Below are 13,339 nucleotides of genomic sequence, written 5' to 3'. Positions count from 1 at the left end.
TACAATAAATAAACCACAATAAAATCGACATTATAGGACACTGTTGGAAATGAGGCAAGTGAGGTTTATAATATCTGTGGGATGATGTCCAGGGTGGGAGAAAGAACTCGGGTCAGTCTGAGGCAAGTGTGAATGTTGCAATTGGCCACCTTGATTAGCATTGAATGGCTCTGCAGCTGCAAAGCCTGGCTGCTTCCTGCCTGGGGGAATCCTTTGTTGGAAGGTGTCAGCCGGTCCTGATTGTTTCCTGTATGGAGTTCCCCTGCAAGGCTTTTCAATGCTAATCACTTGCAACATTCACACTTGCCTCCAACAGACAAAGAGTTCTTTCTCCTCCCTTGGACATTATTCCACAGCCTGAGGCTGTTAGGAACTGTAGGAGTTGAAGTCCAAAACTCCTGGAGGGAGGGCCCAAGTTTGCCCATGCCCAGCCTAATTTCGCGCAACCTGCATAGCCAGCAGCCCTTGCAAGGACCAGACCCCAAAAGAAGGGAGGAAGACCTGATTTGCCCTATTGAACCTGTTCCTGTTGGGAAAAGGAAACTTGATCTTCCCAAGGCGAAGAAGGCCTCTCTGGCCCTTGCAAGCCCAGCAGGAGGGAGCCGGGTCAGCTATTTCCCGGGAGGCAAACAGACACCCGAAGCAGCAGCTCCCAAGTTGTTGTCAAAGGCTTTCATGGCCGGAATCACTGGGTTGCTGTGAGTTTTCCAGGCGGCCTAACCATGTTCCAGAAGCATTCTCTCCTGACATTTCACCCACATCTATGCCAGGCACCCTCAGAGGTTGCGAAGTCTGTTGGAAACTAGGCAAGTGGGGTTATAACAACAATAACAACAACTTTATTTTTATACCCCGCCCCTATCTCCCCTAAGGGGACTCAGGGTGGCTTACGTGGGGCCAAGCCCGAATAAAAACAATCTATATATATAAAAGGGTAATGAAATTTCGGCCTAGGACAAAACAACAAAACTACACATCCCAGAAACACTAAACTTGGCAGCACAACCCCTCATCCATGCCTCTACGTTCATACAACAAAAAGGAAAGAAAAATAAAGTCCTAATTAGAGGGAGAGGAATATTTGTTTTTATCCAATTGCTGTCAGTTAGAAGGCTAAGCTCCGCCCACTTGGTCTTCTAGCAACCCACTCAGCCCAACAGATGGCCACCCAGCCTCTTAATAATAATAATAATAATAATAATAATAATAATAATAATAATAATAATAATAATAATAATACAATCCTAAGGTTAGCAGATACCCCTAAGGATCATCCAGTTCAACTTCCTTATATCATGCAGGAGGACACAATCCAACCACTCCTCACAGATGGCCATCCAATATCTGCACAATAATAATACACATCGAATCATAGCATCAGATAGTTAGAAGACACCCCTAAAGGCCATCCAGTCCAACCCAATTCTGCCATGGAGGACAAAATCCAAGCACTACCAACAGATGGCCACCCAGCCTCTCAATACTACTACTACTAATAATAATAATAACAACATCATACAATCCTAAGGTTTGGAATGACCCCTAAGGATCATCCAGATCAACTTCCTTCTACCATGCAGGAGGACACAATCCAAGCACTCCTGACAGATGGCCATCCAGCCTCAACAAGTTCTCACCAACACCACCAGACAACGCCACAGCAACGCGTGGCTGGGCACAGCTAGTATATAATAAAAGGGTAATGAAATTTCAGCCTAGGACAAAACAACAAAACTACACATCCCAGAAACATTAAACTTGGCAGCACAAGCCCTCGTCCATGCCTCTACGTTCATACAACAAAAAGAAGAGAAAAATAATGTCCTAATTAGAGAGAGAGGAATAATTGTTTTTATCCAATTGCTGCCAGTTAGAAGGCTAAGCTCCACCCACTTGGTCTCCTAGCAACCCACTCAGCCCAGAGGACAGGCAGAGTTAGGCCTCACAAATGAGAGTAGATGAATAGATACTGCTCCGGCGGGAAGGTAACGGCACTCCATGCAGTCATGCCCTAGCTTCTGTCAACCAACAATTTGAAAACATGCAAATGTGAGTAGATCAATAGATACTGCTCTGGGAGGAAGGTAACGGCTCTCCATGCAATCATGGCAGTAGCCACATGACCTTGGAGGAGTCTACGGACAAAGCCGGCTCTTCAGCTTAGAAATGGAGATGGGTACCAACCCCCAGAGTCGGTCACGACTGGACTTAACGTCAGGAGAAAACCTTTAGCCTTTACCTTAACTACCACCAATTCCTCAATACCTTATTTCCCAGACCACCAGACTTCGCCACAGCAACGCGTGGCTGGGCACAGCTAGTAACAATATAAAACACAACAATATACAAGAGAAGTCTCCATGTGGAGAGAAAAAACTAGGTATAAATAAACATCATAATAATAATAGTGTTTAGTAGAATATCTTTTTCTGCAGCATGGACCCTGTCCTCCTCCTCCTCCTCCTCAATGGGACCTCCTTTCAAATATGTAAACATGCCTCTGATGTCCCTTTCTCTCAGCCTTCTCTTCTCCAAGCTCAACATCCGCAGCTCCTTAAACCAGGGGTCCCCAAACTAAGGCCCGGGGGCCGGATGCGGCCCATCGAAGCCATTAATCCGGCCCCCACGGCACAAGGGCACAAGGGGCATGGGCTAATTGACCCAAGGGGTCTCTTCTTCTCTTACAACCCTTAATATTAATATTAATATTGAGGCTGGGTGCTTTCAGGGGTGCTTTGCTTGTGCTTTTGGTGCACAGAGGCAGAAGGGGGTTGGACTCAATGGCCCAAGGGGTTTCTTCCAACACTCTTCATTATTATTATTATTAACATTGAGGCTGGGAGGCCATCTGTCAGGGGTGCTTTGCTTGTTCTTTCGGTGCACAAAGGCAGAAGGGGATTGGACTCAATGGCCCAAGGGTCTTTTGTTGTTGTTGTTGTTGTTGTTGTTGTTGTTATTATTATTATTAACATTGAGGCTGTTCTTTCAGTGCACAAAGGCAGAAGGGGGTTGGACTCAATGGCCCATACAATAAAATAATAATAATTATTTTATTGTATGACACCGCAAACAAGATAGATATGCTGGATTTCGTTTCACAAAATCACAAGTCGAACACTTCCCAAGTGTCTAGGACTGTGTGATATATTTTTGGATGATGCGCGCAGATCCCAGCAGGGTGGCCTTTTGCAGTTATTGTTGTTGTTGTTGTTGTTGACATTGAGGCTGGGAGGCCATCCGTCAGGGGTGCTTTGCTTGTTCTTTCAGTGCACAAAGGCAGAAGGGGATTGGACTCAATGGCCCAAGGGTCTATTATTATTATTATTATTATTATTATTATTATTATTATTATTAACATTGAGGCTGGGAGGCCATCTGTCAGGGGTGCTTTGCTTGTTCTTTCAGTGCACTAAGGCAGAAGGGGATTGGACTCAAGGGCTCTCTTCCAATCCTCATTATTATTATTATTATTATTATTATTATTATTATTATTTATTGCTCGGTGGCCAACTATAGTCCGGCCCTCCAACGGTCCAAAGGATCATGAACTGGCCCCCTGTTTAAAAAGTTTGGGGACCCCTGCCTTAAACTATTCCTCATTAGAGCCTGGGTTCGAAACCTTTGACCATTAGATGGCCCTTCTCTGGACACCTTCCCTCTTGCCCATCTTCCTTGAATTGCTCTGCCCAGAACTGGACGCAGGGTTATAATCCCAGGTGAGGCTTGACCAAAGCAGACTAGAATGGGATTATGACTTCCCTCGATGCAATCAGCAGGCATCTATTGGTGCAGCCTAGAATGGCATTGGCCTTTTTAGCTGCCGCATCACAGTTTCCAAAACACTGCCCTACACAAAACACTGCCCTACACCATGCTACACAAAGTGCCAAGCCAAAGACTATGCTGGTCAGCCTTGGCCCCTTATTGGCTAGTAGTGGAAAAAGCCGGCCATCTCTTTTCATAGTCACAGAGCTAGAAGAGACCCCAACTCTATGCTATGCAATGCAGGAAAAGTACAATCAAAGCACCCTGACAGATGGCCACCCAGCCTCTGGGCTGTGGTGGGCCAGGCTGTGGCGCAGTTGGTTAGTAGGTCATGAGTTTGAAGCCAGAGGTCATGAGTTCGAAGCCAGCCCAGGTCGAATTGAGCTCCTGACCATTAATAGCCTAGCTTGCTGTTGACCTAAGCAGCCCAAAAGACAGTTGCATTGAGTAGAAAATTTAGGTACTGCTGTATGCGGGGAGGAGCCGGGCTGTGGCGCAGGCTGGAGAGCAAGCCAGCTGCAACCAGCTGCAATGAATCACTCTGACCAGGAGGTCATGAGTTCGAGGCCCGCTCGGAGCCTATTTTGTCTTGTCTTTGTTCTATGTTAAAAGGCATTGAATGTTTGCCTATATGTGTAATGTGATCCGCCCTGAGTCCCCTTCGGGGTGAGAAGGGCGGAATATAAATGCTGTAAATAAATAAATTAATAAATTTAACTAATTTACGACACCAGAAAAACTTCCAGCAGCGTGCAGAAAGTAATGAGGAAGTACTCCATCACGGACTCGGTGTCACAAGTGGACGACGAAGCGACAGCTCCCCCTGTGGCCGGAATTGAGCAACCCTCATGAAGCTTGAAGCTGGAAAATGTTAAATTGCCTCTGTGTCTGTATATATGTAATACATCTAATGGCGTTGAATGTTTGCCGTGTATATGTGCATTGTGATCCACCCTAAGTCCTCTTCGGGGTGAGAAAAAAGGACAGAATATAATAAATAAATACAATAAATTAATATGATTAATATAAATAATAATATAAATAATAATAATAATAAATATAATATAAATATGAATAATAAAAATAAATATAATATAAATATAAATAAATATAATAAATACAATATAATAAATAAATAAAAGCCTCCAAAAAAGGACAGCCCACCAGACTCCAGTGCCAAGGAGTGCTAAGTATCAGGAAGTTCTTCCTGGTGTTTAGGTGGAATCTCTTTTCCTAGGAATTTGAATTTGTACGGTGTCCTGGTTTGCAAAGCAGCAGAAAACAAGCCTTTCCTGCACCTCAATGTGACATCCTTTCCAATATTTAAACATGCCTCTCATGCCCCCTTTTCTTTCGGCTTTCTCTTCTCCATAGTGCCCTGTGGGAGCCGAATCGAGTGAAAGTGCTGCAAATCCCATCATCCATGGTCCATCCTCCCCTACACCACACCAGGACTTAAAGTGGGCCACATTGCATCTGTGGGCGAATTTTGGTCCTGTTCCATCATTTGTGGGCACCACAGTGGTCTGTGGTAGGCAAATTGGGTGAAGGTACTACAAATCCCATAATCCTTGGTCCAGCCTGCCCCAAACAGCTGCAGCATGTAAAGTGTTTCCAAGTTTGGTCCAGTTCTGTCACTCCTTGTAGTTGCAGTGGTCTCAGGAAGTGAGTGAAGGTACTGCAAATCCCATAATCCGTGGTCCATCCTCCCCCAAACTGCACCAGGGTGTAAAGGGGATCACGGGGGTTCTGCCTGCCAAGTTTGGTCCAGTTACGTCACTTTGAGGGATTCATGGTTTTCTGACTTTTGACCGTTTCTGCGGCCGTTCTCTGGACACCTTACAGCTTGACCGTATGAATATCTTGGACCCAGGATTTGGGAAGTCATAATAAAAAGTATTGAACTGCTATGGGGTGGGTCAAGAATTTAAAAGGGTGGTCGGTGCTATCAACTCAAAATAAAAAGCGAAATTAAGGCTAAATGGTCAAACTATATAGAGATACAAACAAAGGAACGAAACAACGTTCTCCAACGTCACCTGTAATGTTCATATAGATGTTGGATTTGCCAAACATGAATCAAGGAACATGAAGGACACAACCAGAGAAGTCAGCAAAGCAGAGCACTTGAGGAACCAACCTGGACACAAAAGATGCACCAACTATATAACTTCTATATATATAAAAGAGTGATGGCATCACGGCGACCCACAAAACAACAAAACCCAACACCCCCCAAACTCTAAAATTGGCAACACAATCCATCATCCGTGCCTCCAGTAAGATACAACACAATCACACAAAAAACACAATCACAACACCAAAAAAAGGCCAAAACCCACAACAGGCAATGTACGCATGCGTGCGGAACTCAAAGTATTTTTCGGGACAGCATGGCTGCCCAGGATCAGCTCGCTCAAAGATTTCCCCTAGGTAGCAAGCATCCAGGCTTTGAACCACCGAGGCTATTCATTACAATTCTACCACCCCAAAAAAATTCCCCTAAAAGGCAACTACCTAACCTTCCAAGCAGCAAGCCTATTCCTTTCTATTCCACCTCACCAAACAAGGATTCACATAAGAAAATGGCCAGGCTTTCAGGCTACAAAGCTATTCACTGTTATTCCACCTACCTAACAAAGAATTACACCTGCTGTATAATTATCCCTCCCTGATAACTTGATATTGCTTTGCACCTTGGCCTGGATCTTTTGACCCAAATCGGGATTTTAATATTATTGTGTATATTGACTTTTATGACTGTTTTTAATCATGTTGAAGTTTTACTGCTCGGTTTAATGTTTTATCTGATTTGTGCTGTCGTGTCTGGGCATGGCCCCATGTAAGCCGCCCCGAGTCTCTCCGGGGAGATGGGGCGGGATATAAGAATAAAATTATTATTATATTATTATTAATTCCCATACGCCACAGCAACGCGTGGCCGGGCACAGCTAGTCTATATATATAAAAGAGTGATGGCATCATGGCGACCCACAAAACAACAAAACTACAGGCCCCCCAACCTCGAAATTTGACAACACAACCCATCATCCACGCCTCTAGGTTGATACAACAAAAAGAAAAGAAAAATAAAGTCCTAATTAGAGAGAGAGGAATAATTGCTTTTATCCAATTGCTGCCAGTTAGAAGGCTAAGCTCCTCCAACTTGGTCTCCTAGCAACCCAATAAAAATAATAAAAAAACACTAAAAAATAATTAAAAACACTAAAAATTAATCCAATAAAATACTATAACAACAGAAAATAACTAAAAATAATGCAAGAAAATAATAAAATATAATAAATAAAAAGATAGCTTACAATAAAATTAATTAAAAAAATACAAACAACGTCAAATAAAAATTACACAACAATTTTTAACCAATACCACCACCACTTTGCCACAGCAACGCGTGGCCGGGCACAGCTAGTTTATATGTATATTTTTTATGAATGTTTATTGTATTTAATTTTAATTGATGGAATGTTCTGTATTATTTGTATATATGTGTTTGTGTTTTTATTGTAAGCTGCCCTGAGTCCCCTATTGGGTGAGAAGGGCGGGATAAAAGTACTGTAATAAATAAATAAATATTATTTGAGGACACAGAAATGCTGGACAACTATCACAACCACCACGTCAAATTATACAGGGAAGCCAGCACATGGACAATTTCAACAGAAAGGAGGAAACCATGAAAATGAACAAAATCTGGCTACCAGTATTTTAAAAAAAAACCCTCTAAAATCAGGACAGTAAATAAAGAACAATGCTCAGAAAACAGGGGAATTCCAGACAGGAAACAATCAGGGCCAGTTAACACCTCTCAACAAAGGATTTCCCCCAGTCAGGAAGCAGCCAGGCTTTGATGCTGCAAGGCCATTCAATGCTAATCAAGCTGGCCAATTGCAACATTCACATTTGCCTTTAACAGACAAAGAGTTCTTTCTCTCACCCTGGACATCATTCCAGAGAAATATAAACCCCACTTTCTTAGTTTCCAACAGACCTCACAACCTCTGAGGATGCCTGCCATAGATGTGGGTGAAACGTCAGAAGAGAATGCTTCTGGAACATTTATTTACTATTTATTTACAATACTTACACCCCACTCTTCTCATCCCGAAGGGGACTCATGGCCATACAGCCTGGAAAATTCACAGCAACCCATTATTGTTATTATTGTCATAGATGTGGGTGAAACGTCAGAAGAGAATGCTTCTGGAACATTTATTTACTATTTATTTACAATATTTATACCTCACTCTTTTCACCCCAAAGGGGACTCATGGCCATACAGCCTGGAAAATTCACAGCAACCCATTATTGTTATTATTGTCATAGATGTGGGTGAAACGTCAGAAGAGAATGCTTCTGGAACATTTATTTACTATTTATTTACAATATTTATACCCCGCTCTTCTCGTCCCGAAGGGGACTCATGGCCATACAGCCTGGAAAATTCACAGCAGCCCATTATTGTTATTATTCTCATAGATGTGGGTGAAACATCAGAAGAGAATGCTTCTGGAACATTTATTTACTATTTATTGACAATATTTATACCCCGCTCTTCTCACCCCGAAGGGGACTCATGGCCATACAGCCTGGAAAACTCACAGCAACCCATTATTGTTATTATTGTCATAGATGTGGGTGAAACGTCAGAAGAGAATGCTTCTGGAACATTTATTTACTATTTATTTACAATATTTATACCCCGCTCTTCTCACCCCGAAGGGGACTCATGGCCATACAGCCTGGAAAATTCACAGCAACCCATTATTGTTATTATTATCATAGATGTGGGTGAAACGTCAGAAGAGAATGCTTCTGGAACATTTATTTACTATTTATTTACAATATTTATACTTCACTCTTTTCACCCCAAAGGGGACTCATGGCCATACAGCCTGGAAAATTCACAGCAACCCATTATTGTTATTATTGTCATAGATGTGGGTGAAACGTCAGAAGAGAATGCTTCTGGAACATTTATTTACTATTTATTTACAATATTTATACCCCGCTCTTTTCACCCCGAAGGTGACTCATGGCCATACAGCCCAGAAAATTCACAGCAACCCATTATTATTGTTGTTATTGTTGTTATTATTATTTACTGTATTATTGTTATTATTGTCATAGATGTGGGTGAAACGTCAGAAGAGAATGCTTCTTGAACATTTATTTTCTATTTATTTACAATATTTATACCCCGCTCTTCTCACCCCGAAGGGGACTCATGGCCATACAGCCTGGAAAATTCACAGCAACCCATTATTGTTATTATTATCATAGATGTGGGTGAAACGTCAGAAGAGAATGCTTCTGGAACATTTATTTACTATTTATTTACAATATTTATACTTCACTCTTTTCACCCCGAAGGTGACTCATGGCCATACAGCCCAGAAAATTCACAGCAACCCATTATTATTGTTGTTATTGTTGTTATTATTATTTACTGTATTATTGTTATTATTGTCATAGATGTGGGTGAAACGTCAGAAGAGAATGCTTCTTGAACATTTATTTTCTATTTATTTACCATATTTATACCCCGCTCTTCTCACCCCAAAGGTGACTCATGGCCATACAGCCCGGAAAATTCACAGCAACCCATTATTATTATTGTTATTGTTGTTATTATTATTTACTGTATTTTTACTCTGCTCTATCCCACCTTGAAAGAGATTCAGAGCGGCTTCCAGGTTGTCAATAATTCAATAATTATTGATTATTAATAAAAATTATCTTTTTATTCCAAGGTGAGAAGGCCTGACCAAAGCAGAAGAGAGCGGAACTATGACTTCCCTTCCTACACGATATAATATAATAATATAATATAATAAAATCAATTATATATTTCACATGTAATATTTTATTACTAATAATGTAATTTTAATGCCTTTTAAATTTATTTGTGTGTTTTTGTATTTGATATTATTGTATGTTGGTTTTATATCTGTAAGCCGCCCCGAGTCCCTCTCGGGAGATGGTGGCAGGGTACAAAAATAAAATTATTATTATTATTATTATTATTATTATTATTATTATTATTATTATTATTATTATTATATGACAATATATGGATATAGTACAATATAGTAATTTATTGCCAGTATTGTACTATGCTAATAATATAATATTGTAGGTAAATTTAATATGTAAGCTGCTCTGAGTCCCAGAAAGTCGGGATATAAATATAGTAAATAAATAAATCAATAAATAATACAGACAGGGCCTGGAATCACATTGGCTTTTTTAGCTGCCGTGAGAAGAGACAGGCGACAAATAAAATTATTATTATTATTATAATTATTATTATCAACACACTGTTGACATATGTTCAGCTTGTGTTCTGATGCATAACCCATACGTAGCACTGGATACTCCGCTTAAAGTGCCGAGAATTCGCACATTTTACAAAACCATTTTACAAAAAAATTATCACAGACTCATAGAGTTGGAAGAGACCTCTTGAGGTCATCTAGTCCAACCCTTTGGTGCCTTCATGCAGGAAAAGCACAATCAAAACACCCCTGACAGATGGCCTATGTCAATTGATATTGTGCAATGGTGAGCCTAGGAATCCCATCACATGTCGATGTTGTGATGACGACAACAATCGTAAACTTGGGCTCTCCAGGTGTTTTGGACTACAACTCCCACAATTCGTAACAGTTAGGAATTGTGGGAGTTGGAGTCCAAAACACCTGGAGGGCCCCGTGTCTGAACAACACTGTATTTGAATGCATTCATTCCACAGTCAAAATATGTCTCGCAAAGGACTACAAAGCCCATCCTTCCTCTTCATTCCTCAGCTGACTGCTCTCCTTTCCCCATCCTTTGGACTACATCTCCCATAATCCACATCCAGCAGTGCTCATTGGACCCCTTGTAGCAATGGGGGATGATGGAGGATAGAGAAGGGTGCACAACAACACCCATCATCCCCGCCAAGACCCGCTACCCAGTAACGTGTCATAGGACTAGCACTGGTGACTGTGGAGCATGAGAGTTGTAGTACAATGAGAGGATAGTCATGCTGTGCAGTGTCGTAGGACTAGCAGTGGAGTATGGGAGTTGTAGTCCAATGAGAGGTTAGTGTGGTTGAGTGAAGGAGGATGGTGGGAGTTGTAGTCCTAAGCTGCAGTAAGGTGGTGCTTTGGGGGTGATGGGAATTGTAGTAATATCTGAGGGTGCTGGGATATGTAGTCCAGTTGAGAAGGGAGTGGGGATGGTGGGAGTTGTAGTCTTAAGCATCAGCAAGGTGGTGCTTTGGGGGTGATAGGAATTGTATTGATAGCTGGGGGTGCTGGGATATGTAGTCCAGTTGAGAAGGGAGTGGGGATGGTGGGAGTTGTAGTCTTAAGCATCAGCAAGGTGGTGCTTTGGGGGTGATAGAAATTGTATTGATAGCTGAGGGTGCTGGGATATGTAGTCCAGTCAAGAAGGGAGTGGGGATGATGGAAATTGTAGTCTTAAGCATCAGCAAGGTGGTGCTTTGGGGGTGATAGAAATTGTATTGATAGTTGAGGGTGCTGGGATATGTAGTCCAGTTGAGAACGGAGTGGGGATGATGGAAACTGTAGTCCTAAGCAGCAGCAAGGTGATGCTTTGGTGGTGATAGGAATTGTATTGATAGCTGAGGGTGCTGGGATATGTAGTCCAGTCGAGAACGGAGTGGGGATAATGGAAATTGTAGTCCTAAGCAGCAGGAAGGTGATGCTTTGGTGGTGATGGGAATTGTATTGATAGCTGAGAGTGCTGGGATATGTAATCCAGTCAAGAAGGGAGTGGGGATGATGGGAGTTGTAGTCTTAAGCAGCAGCAAAGTGATGCTTTGAGGGTGATAGGAATTGTATTGATAGCTGAGAGTGCTGGGATATGTAATCCAGTCAAGAAGGGAGTGGGGATGATGGGAGTTGTAGTCTTAAGCAGCAGCAAAGTGATGCTTTGAGGGTGATAGGAATTGTATTGATAGCTGAGAGTGCTGGGATATGTAGTCCAGTCGAGAAGGGAGTGGGGATGATGGGAGTTGTAGTCTTAAGCAGCAGCAAGGTGATGCTTTGAGAGTGATAGGAATTGTATTGATAGCTGAGGGTGCTGGGATATGTAGTCCTCCTCCAGTAGAGCTTGGAAAATGTCCATTAGAGAAGAGAGTGAGGATGATGGGAGCTGTAGTCTTAGGCAGCAGTAAGCTTTCAAGATGGGAGTGAAGATGATGGGAACTGTAGTGGGAGGACTACAAATCCCATCGTTCTCACCCCTCCCGTTGTGGAGTGCATCTCCCATGCTCCACAGCAAAGCTCAAGGCGAGGAGGACTACAACTCCCAGCATCCTCCGGATGCTGGGAGTTGTAGTCCTCCTCGCCTTGAGCTTTGCTGTGGAGCATGGGAGATGCACTCCACAACGGGAGAGGCGAGGATGATGAGAGTTGTAGTCCTAAGTGGCAGCAAGGTCAAAGGTAAAGGGTTAGGCAACCCTTGGGGATGATGGGAGTTGTAGTCCCCGCTCCCCGGCCTATTGCGGTCTGTCTGAGGGTGATGGGTGCAGGCTCCTCACCTTGTACTTGTCGAAGCCGGCCAGCTGCTCGGCGCTCACGTACTCGTAGCCGGCCATGGCCTCGTCCTCGCCTCGCCGGCCTTTGCTTTCCCTCCAAAGGACTGAGGCAGCAGCAATAGAAGAGGTGGAAAACGCCCGCGCGGCTCCCGCGTGTCCCTCGGCGGCGCCCGTACGCCGCCCCGCCTGCCTCACGCTCGCCGGCCCAGATCAGCCCACGCGTGACGTCACGCGCGCCGCCGCCGCCGCCGCCGCCGCTCTCGAGCTCACGCCGCCGCCATCTTGGGAGAGGCACGCCAGGCAAGGGAGGCCACGCCCACTAGGGAAAGGAAGGAAGGAAAATATCAAGTAAAGAGGGAAGGAAGGAAGATATAAAGGAAAAAAGGAAGGAAGGAAGAAAGGAAGGAAAATATTAAGGTAAAGAAGGAAGGAAAGAAGATATAAAGGAAAAAAGGATGGAAGGAAGGAAAATATGAAATAAGTAAAGAAGAAAGGAAGGAAAATATTAAGTAAAGAAGGAAGAAAGGAAAATATAAAGGAAAAAAGGAAGGAAGGAAAATATTAAGTAAAGAAGGAAGAAAGGAAGATATAAAGGAAAAAAGGAAGGAAGGAAGGAAAATATTAAATAAAGAAGAAAGGAAGGAAGATATAAAGGAAAAAAAGGAAGGAAGGAAAATATTAAGTAAAGAAGGAAGGAAAGAAGATATAAAGGAAAAAAGGAAGGAAGGAAAATATTAAGTAAAGAAGGAAGGAAGGAAGATATAAAGGAAAAAAGGAAGGAAGGAAGGAAGGAAAATATTAAATAAAGAAAGAAGAAGGAAGGAAAATATTAAATAAAGAAGAAAGGAAGGAAAATATAAAGGAAGGAAGGAAGGAAGATATAAAGGAAGGAAGGAAGGAAAATATTAAGTAAAGAAGAAAGGAAGGAAGATATAAAGGAAAGAAGGAAGGAAGGAAGGAAGGAAGGAAAATATTAAGTAAAGAAGAAAGGAAGGAAGATATAAA

At 42.5% G+C, this 13,339-nt stretch overlaps 1 protein-coding gene across 1 annotated transcript in view; it reads right to left on the bottom strand.

Annotated features, from left to right (window-relative positions):
- selenoi (selenoprotein I) overlaps positions 1–12,536 on the bottom strand; it is a 60,928-nt gene extending 48,392 nt beyond the window's left edge. The window contains exon 1 of the mRNA XM_062968901.1: positions 12,338–12,536. Within this exon, the coding sequence (XP_062824971.1) occupies positions 12,338–12,394 (57 nt within the window). The 5' untranslated portion in view covers positions 12,395–12,536. The remainder of the gene's footprint in view (positions 1–12,337) is intronic.
- Between the last annotated feature and the right edge of the window lie 803 nt (positions 12,537–13,339).

The sequence above is a fragment of the Anolis carolinensis genome, chromosome 1 (assembly GCF_035594765.1).
Source record: "Anolis carolinensis isolate JA03-04 chromosome 1, rAnoCar3.1.pri, whole genome shotgun sequence".
NCBI lineage: Eukaryota > Metazoa > Chordata > Lepidosauria > Squamata > Dactyloidae > Anolis > Anolis carolinensis.
Note: the sequence above shows the minus strand (reverse complement) of the source record. Positions and strands in the feature narration are given on the sequence as shown.